General features: G+C 37.0%; 1 protein-coding gene across 1 annotated transcript; it reads right to left on the bottom strand.

Moving 5' to 3' along the window:
* Window positions 1–854: 854 nt before the first annotated feature.
* Window positions 855–8165, bottom strand: OTOR (otoraplin). The gene is made up of 4 exons (XM_053460619.1): window positions 7972–8165; window positions 6398–6540; window positions 4897–5007; window positions 855–1058 (listed from the first exon to the last, which is right to left on the bottom strand). The coding sequence occupies exons 1-4, from the start codon at window positions 8093–8095 to the stop codon at window positions 1035–1037; spliced, it is 402 nt and encodes a 133-aa protein (XP_053316594.1). The 5' UTR covers window positions 8096–8165; the 3' UTR covers window positions 855–1034.
* Window positions 8166–9278: the final 1113 nt, after the last annotated feature.

Genomic DNA, 9278 nt, shown 5'->3' with positions numbered 1-9278 from the left:
GCTTACAGTATATATTTTACTTATATAATATATTTTACTTATAATACATTTAAAAATGCAAGGTAATAAATAATGAAAGAGTGGAGGTGTTACGAATATTTTTAATACAATGCTTGAGAAACTATTATTTAATTTGATATTTTTATTTGTTCACTGCATGTAAATACTTAAGCAAGGATAAGTCAGTCATTACATTTAAAATACAAAAGAAGTGCATGCTTATATTTCATATGGACTCTTAACGATGACAAGTGTCTGTAAAAGGTTATAGCGAAAACACGTTAAAAGATCATGGGTATATGTTGTAATATATTGACTATAAACAGAAACCAGAAGCTGATCTGGGACACCATTTGTGTCCATGATGTTTTTGTAACTACAAAGAGTTAAAAGATCCACTGTTTTACCTACCGAAGGGCCAGTCCGTCCATAAAAAGGACTGATCATCTGGCTGACAACATGTTTGAAATGTTTTTATTGAGCTAATCCTTGACTATCATCCTTGTGACAGCATCACACTTTTCCTTGGAATGCTTTTTAGTTTGGTTTTGTGTACGTGATTTGATTTTGGTACACTGATACCTTAATGAAGTTGGATCCCTGAAGACTGGTAGGAGTGCCGCTTTTCCTCCCCTATAAACTTCAATGGGTCTTTTATTTGGGGGGCCATAAAAGATCCATCTTTCCCTTGGTTTCAGGCAGGGAGGGAAGGAAGGAAGGAAGGAAAGAAGGAAGGAAGGAAGGGGCTGTATATCCCCCATTGAGAAGTGCAGCCCCAGAGGAACCTGGTGTCCACTGTGTTTCTATCATTTTGGAACACCTGTTCAGTTTTTCAATCAACTTTGGGTTTATGGAAAAACAAAATGGTCTGTACTGATATATGTGTAAAACCATAAAAACAAGCCTTCAATATTAGATGAAACTAGACAAACAGCTTTTATAGTCTTCTACTATACACATGCAAAATATTTTTAAATAGTGTTAGGACTGATCCTTTGCCTTCATGTCTTCTGGCTCCATTTAATCGGCTTGTATCAGTCACAGTAGAAATCAATAGCCTATAAAATATAAAAAGTAACAAACTAAAATAATTGCCATGATAATTACAAATATAACATTTGCAAAATCATATATTTTTTAAAAGAAACATGTAAAAAAACATGTAAAAAAGAAACAGAGTAACCAAACATGTGTAACCTTTACTAACGCATTAAGCTATAAAATGTACACTCAATAAATAATATTATTAAAAAAACATGAATAATTGTGTTTTTCATGGAAGAAAATAGATTTGAAAAAAATATAAATCTCTTTTTTTATGAAAACTTGTTGTTATATTTCAGAAAATATGGAAAAATAGCCAAGGAGGTGACACTTTCTGCATTAATTATATTCAGTGCTGTGCCAGTCACAAATAGCATAATTATTTCCATCTCGTTCACTATAGTAAATCTACAGATTATCAGATCTACAGTATATGGTAAGTATAAGTACCCTATAGGAAAGCCCATTCAGCCTCAGAAAATCTCAGCAATGTGAGTAGTAATTTACATATAGATGCATTTGATCATATGCTTTATCTGCTTACAAATGATAAGCAATGAAAGCTCTTATTATTTAGGGACTGTAAAAAATGGTATTCCTCGTACAGAGATGGGTAATACTAGACATTTACAAATCTCAGCAGTTATTTAAAAAATAACATTATTTGCTACATAAACCAAACCTTGCAACATTTCAAATCTATGTAACTTTCTGCACTATTAATAGCGATTTATGAAATTGATTTAGGTACAAGGTGGAAAGAACTATTTAATTTACAACCATCTTTTTTCTACTGGTTCTATACACAGTATCATGAATTTGGGTTGTAGAACACTCATCCTACCATACATTTTGAAATCTGAGCAAAAAGAGGTATCAGGGACAAAGGGACTGCCAATTCTAAACAGGGGAACTAGGGAGGTATGTATACCCTTAGACACACATATACCCGAAATTAAGTACAGCGGGTTGCTTGCCAAGTATTGATCTAACAGCTGTGCTTCTACCCACATTTAACGCAGAGGACAGGAGCCGGTGGCAAAGATCTGCAGTGTCCTTTCACACGAAACAACCAAAAAGAAGATCTCACACACAAGGGTCTAGCCTATGAGTTACCGCCAGTCAGGCGCGAAACTTGTTAAGCCTCTAAGTCCCTGTATACACTAGCATTGGCATATTTTCAATGCACATGTGACATTCTGCCCTGGTTTCCTGGCTCCTGTATTGTGCATTCAAGTTTTTGGACTGTTCCTAGTTCAGCCTCTAGTGGCCGCTCTGCCTATGTTTCTGCTCTCCTCCTTTTGTTGTCACCTGGCCTCGTTACCTGCTGCCCTGCAGTATAAAGGGCTGTAGCTTACTGCAAACTGGGCCTTGGCATTGTAGTAATAGGACCGGTTTGCCCTGGTCCTGTTCCTGAATTATTCCTGGCTTCCTTTTGTACCTGATTCTGTATTGCTCCTGCCTTCAGCCCTGCGAGTGGGCTTCCTGTCGTGTGCCCAGCCTGAGGGCTTCCAGCAGCATGTCCAGTCATGTGCTCTGCCAGTGAGCTTCCAGTCGTGTGCCCTGCCGGTGGGCTTCTATTTCAGCATCAGCCTTGCCAGTTCCAGTCCTGCACTTCTGTCTGCTGTGTGCCTGTCTACCTTGCACCATGAATCGCAGTGTACAAACAGACAACGCTATCCCTGCACCGAGGCCCCTCGCTAACCTGCTTACCCAGTGTGTGACAGCACATACCTACATAACAGGTGAACTAGAGAAGTGTGCTTAAAGGGAACTGCAGCCCTTGTAGCTTTTAGCATTACTAAATGAATGAATTATATCATATCTGTAGTTTTTATTTTTCCATCGATGAACTTGTTCTGGAGATATTTTGTTTAAAAAATAAAAGTAAAGTTCTCTTACCCCAAGAAGAATTTCTAGAAAACCTTTTTTGAGACACAATATCAATATGGTTACCTTCTCAATTGGAGTATGCCATGAAGGGGTACTGCATAATTGCATTGCTTATGTTCAAGTAGAGATTTCGCAGAAATAAGGGCAAAACATTATCACATAAATCTGATACAGACGGTACTTTTCTGTTACTAGTTCACCACAAAAGTTAAAAATTCCTAAGGGGAAGCGCAGGAGGAAAACATGAAACGCTACTGTAAGGACGATCAATGATCCATCTGTCTACAACTTAGCTTGGAAGCATAAATAATTCTGCCAAAAGCTTCTGGAGTTCCACGTGTGCACAGACAAAAATTCTCATAAACAACTGTTCATTTTGTGTGCGTTCAATCTGCTTGATCATTTTCTGCTGAAAATGATAATGTAGAAATGAGTGCAATCATGTTTGCATTTTGTATCCTTAAAAAATACTAGCAACCTTCTGCATTGTAGAGGGTATTTCTATAGCTACACAAATGCCTTTGGGCCACAAGTGCCAAAAACAGTATGAAAGGTAATGATTTTTAAAATGAATTCTGTGTAATGGGACCAGTCTACTTATCATCGAATTTTGTACTGCAGCGCCAGTTTCATTGAAATCCCTTTAGCCAAAATGCATCTTGTTACTCTGCTAAGTAAGACAAAATGCATAATATTTCTAAAAGTAGTCTACGTGGACATTTTGACGAATAACGTAGCTATTTTATTAGTTTGGTTGTGCATGAGCTATGTTTGTTGTACAATAAAGGTTAGAGATCAAAGTAGTAGGCTAGGAAAGGTAAACAAGGGCTAATCGAAAATATTTATTTATCTAGAACAAGAAAAAGGAGTAGAATCTAAGCCATAATCAAGCTATAATAAATTATAGACACCAAGCCAGTGCTATTGGCTGAAAAATCTATTGCAGAGGTGTGAAACAGGGGGCCTCGGCGACCCCAAACATGACAGGAGCTTTGGATACCCAAAGTTATCTTCTTGAAATGCACAGTAGAAGCAAAAAAATGTAAGCAAATATCACTTGACCTAAATATCACGATACACATGATGCAAGTGGCTGTGGAACATGATTTTGTTTCCAGTGGGGAGGAAGTGCTACTTTCCTCCATTTTTAAAATATATATGCTAGTATGGCCATTAAAGCTGTTTCAGATAACTAGGTCACCAGTGCCCCCTCTTCTGCCCATGCCTCACCCATTGGACAGGGGTAACATGTTACTTACCCCTTGAGAAAAATGCTATGGATTCCAATTATTTTCCTTCACCTCTTCTAAATAACATAAACCTGAAAGTAAAAACACTTAAATGCTACACATTAAGGCTGGGCAAACCAACCTTGTGTCTAGCATGGTCTGGCTCCCCAAATAAGAGTAGCCTGCTACAATAGCCTCTTTCTTCCCATCTTCAGGTCCATTGATTGCCCTTCCATATGAATTTGAGGGTACAAGATCTAGAAGAGTTGTCACATTTGTGAATAACCTTCATGTCTAATGTAGTCTAGACACAAAGTCAAAAGGTAGAATATAATGCTTATTGTGTTTTTATACTGCTATATTGTATGCAACCACTCTTCAAGTGTTCCTAAAACATATACAACAAACAACTTTTTATAGTAGAATGAAAATCGGCAAGGAAATAAAAAAATATTGACAGGTGAATTAAGTTAAAATGTTTGTTTTCCTTAGGATTCTTACTGAATTTGCAAATCTTTACTTGTGCAATTTCAATACTTAACGTGTACACAAATGATGAATTCTGCCGCTGGCGAATAGTCGAATTTGATAGCTAAATAGCTGACATTTTTTGTTACCAGTTTTGGCTTTGAAACGAATAAGCACCTTTATTAAAGGCACATGCTTAAAAAATGTATTTTTGTTTGCTATGTCAACTTTACTTTATATTGTGAAATTATGCAACACTTACAGTTGTGGGTAGCTCTTTAGTTGCGTTCTGGTACACATGTATCTCTGTGACAAGACTGCTAGGAAAATACCCAATAAGTCCCATCTGATCCCTGTACTGGTCACTGTAAACCTGTCAGAGAGATTCACAAGTGAACGTTAAGAGCCTTCTACCTTCGGTTCAAACAAGTTCATACCTGCATGGAACAAAACAGCTGTCAGTTCTGCTCAGCCATCACTTTTATCTGATGTTCATCCAGATGGATGGTCAACCATACCTAGCAAATTGCTTTGGTAACCTAACAGATGGACTCCATGTGGTACCTGTGAACAGTGAATCATACGTACTAAGGCTTCGAGAATCATGATCATTAATCAAGAAGTGAAGCTTGTTTTCTTTATTTTTATTATTTTGACACATTTTATATGGTTTGAAATCCTATAAACAAACCTTATGAAATAATATTTGATTTCAAAAGAGCCAAGCATACCAAGGGGAAAAACAATGTTTAACTAAACTCTAACTTTTTTCTTTATTTAGGAACAGATTGAATGTTAGGTTAGTTACGTCAATATAAACCTAAGTCCCTAATCACATTAGACAAATGTTCACTGATACCCAAAAAGATAAGTCACAAAAGTACAATTGCTATATGTCGTAAACCATAATAACAATAAAAGAAACCATAATAACAATAAAACAATAACAAACAGCTTAATAAAACTATAAAAGAGAGAGACTTGGGAAGCTGGGTAGTCAGATCCAGGTGTCAGGTAGTCCTGTGTTTTCATTGTTGTTTTATTATTTTGTTGTATTTTGGAATATATTATTATTTACTGTTACCACTGTGCACCTATTTATATATGTGTCCTACTGGAAGACATACCTATATCATAGATATCCAGATAGGTAGAGGCACTGCCACATGTATGCCAATCTCCCTTTAGCAGATTATGATTTCACTGTAGGAGGTCATGAGGTAGCCATGGAGAAGCTTAGCAAGGGTCAGTATGACCCCAGTAAAGAAAGGGCTACACTTGTTTCAGTTTAATAAAATATTCCAAGTGGTCAGCGATCATTTATCTTCATAAATATTGTGATGGTATTTTATGTATTTAATTATAACCACCATCTGATGAAAGACTAAAAAATGAAAATAGCGCTTTCCTCTTTCTCTGGGCAAGGCAGCAGTGTTTGGTCATACCCACCAACCTCATACTCCATAAGTCTTCTGAAACTAGCTCCATCCCTATTTATAGTGGGCTCATCTTCCATTGATGGCTAGCCCTGCCCCATCCACAGCTAGCCTTGCACCATGTTGAGCCCTCCCACCACAAACAGGCCCCTGATAGGAAGAAGAGTACTTAGGAAGAACACTTAGGAAGAACATAGTTTATGTTTAACACTACAGATGCTCTTATAACTTTTTTAATTATTTAATTAGCAAAATTAATCCGAACCCCCCCCCCAAAAAAAACACTGAATGTTCAGGCAATTTGTTAATAATAAAATATAATCTTACACTTCCAGACCAGAACTCTCCACCATGTTTGTGGGCTTTTAGTAGTTTTGAATACACAAAGATCATCTCTCCTTTCTTTACGTTCACAAATCTGCAGTCTGGCGCATTGTAATCATCTTCGGCTTTTGCCAGAGATATTGCATCTGACATTGAAAAACAGAAACAAATAACCATTACATAGAAATATTATTATACATGTTATTCAGAAGTCCATTTAGCAAAAAGACAGACTTGATGGAACCTAAATTTTAGGGGTATAAATATTGCCCATCACCCAATACAAGATACACCTCAGGATAGTTCCATACAGTCTTTCACAGGGGTATTCTGAGGGTAAAGATGCCCTTCATTTCCTCTGGTTACTACAACCACGTAAATCAAAGACACATAGACCTAAAAGACATATTGGAATATACTTAATGCAACATAAAAAGCGTAATGTATATATTATGGAACCTCATGTTCTTCCTTATCACTTATTTTTACTTAGGCACCCCCTAGGTCCTAGAATTACCCTCTTTTCACCTCTCTCACCCCCCCCCCCTAATTATTACCTGTTACCCAGAGTGATAACACTGATAAGGAAATAATTGTTCACTATGGGTAATGCATCTGACCTGATACTGTTCAACCAGGTCAATGATGTTCCACTGCATTCCTTAAATTGAAGTTAAGGCAGAGACTGCAACAGTCTTCTAACCTGCCATCTACTGTGATGTCTTTTAACATTTTAATCTCTTCTGAATACCCTTATCAGACATATCTACCAAACCACCATCTGCTGTCCCATTTTACCACTCATTTCTCAGATAGCCCTAGACAGTAATTTAGAGAGAACAATATCTCGAACTCTAGCTCTGCTCTTATCTCCTAGCACCCCATCAAATGCCCTTTTTGTTCTGTCCATGACCTGTAACCCTCCTCTATTAACATCACCTCTACTAACTCACATCGCCAGTATTTCCCATGAGCTTCACCTATTCTGTTGAATTATTTACCTTATCCTGCATTACCGCCTATACATTTTCTAGTCTTCAATATACACTGAAAAACCATCTGTTCAGAACGTTTTATTACCTATCCCTTTAATAATTCACAACCTGAGAGAGAGACCAACTGTTTGTTCTAGCGCCGATACCTCCAGGACTCTGAGCTGTCAACTTTCCTACTTTATGTTTGCTACAATAAATGCATTTACGGTACATCCCTGTTTTATGTTTATTTATGTCAATAACTAGATATATGATACTATGCTACTAAGAAGAATGAACCTAGCTTGCAGAACCTCCAATATCCCAGTATAGGGGTTATAACAAATCCTATTCCATATTTGAATTCACTGTAATATACCAATAAATGTTAAAATAAAATGAAACAAACAGGAAGTTTAATACTTTATTTAATATTTTTTTCCACCCCTCTACTCCCAAAAACCTGTGATGTTTGGGAATTGTCCTGAAAAGTCATACACAATAGTAAAAAAAAAGATTTTTCATAATTATCCAAAGTACATCTACATAATAAGAAAGGCAAAGAGTAAGAAAAAGGATTTCCATGAGTATATGTGTACTTACAAACACATTCATCATCAGCACAAACTTTCTTCTTTGACAGTTTCTGCATGAAAATCCCATCAGCGTCATGGTAGAAAACCCCCAGGTAAATGACTATTACTGCAACAAAGACCACCTGTGACATTTCTCTGATTTTTACAGAACCAATTGAAGCGTTCAAAGTAAATGAGTACCGCGTCTCACTGCTCCTTCAATCGCTTACATTTATGCAGAAGCTAAACATCTGGATAAACAGAAAAGAGGCCAATAAGAACAAGCCAGAGCTGCATTCCAGCGTTAACTCACACAGCCCCCCGAGACACTAGAATCCCTGTACTGCTGTTTATCAAGCACCGACTGCAAAACTTGGAAAAAACATTCACTTACAGAAAGCCAATACAAATATTCTCATTGAAAGGAGAACATTGCTTGTTTCACTCGGTTTGGAAAATGTGAATTATAAAGAGGTAGCCTCTAGATTGTAAGCTCATTTAAACAGGACCCTTCTCACCTTTCGTTTCTGTGTGTCATTTTGTTATGTTATATACTCTTATGTCATGTCTACCCTTTGTACAGTGCTGCAGAATCTCTCTCTCTCCTATAGACTGTTGGTGGATGTTCTCTTAGGGAAGAGCTATGGCTATAAATGTGAACTCTACGTTTAGATATATGGCTACATTTTCTGGAACTGCTATGTGTAGAGTAGAGATGTACAGAGCCTGATTATAGTAACGTAAGAGTAATTTGGCTCATATAGTCTGTCTAAGATCTCAAACATTCCTTGGCACTTTCCCATATGTTATGTTCAGGATGGGCTTATGTTCATCCCATGCATGCTTAATGCCCTGCAATATATTACCTGGCGTCTACCAATATGCCAACCCTGGCAGTTGACCCATTCGACTTAAGCAACCAGGCAGCAGTTCCATCTGGAACAATCAAAAAAAATGGAACTATATCTGTAAGGAACTTACAACCAGGAGAACACAGGGAGATGAAACACTAAAGAATACACAGAACAAAGCATGAAAAACCATTTGCAGCCTTTAAGGATGACTGCTGAGTACAAGGCACTGAGAGTCTTGGCTGTGTTACGCCTGAATATACTTTTACCTGATTTTGAATCTAAATGATATTGTTTTCCTTAATACACATGAGATGTATTTAGATCACTACTTTAGAAAGCAAGTTTAATATGGAAACATGAATCAATAGGAAAAATAGTTATTTATTATGTCAATTTGCTGTTAAAGAAAATATATACATTAGACATTTAAAATAATAGCTTTACGTCACTACAACCGTGGAGCTGGTCTCCAGTGGCTAGT

The sequence above is a fragment of the Spea bombifrons genome, chromosome 3 (genome assembly GCF_027358695.1).
Source record: "Spea bombifrons isolate aSpeBom1 chromosome 3, aSpeBom1.2.pri, whole genome shotgun sequence".
Lineage (NCBI taxonomy): Eukaryota > Metazoa > Chordata > Amphibia > Anura > Pelobatidae > Spea > Spea bombifrons.
This window is presented reverse-complemented; position numbering and strand designations above follow the sequence as displayed.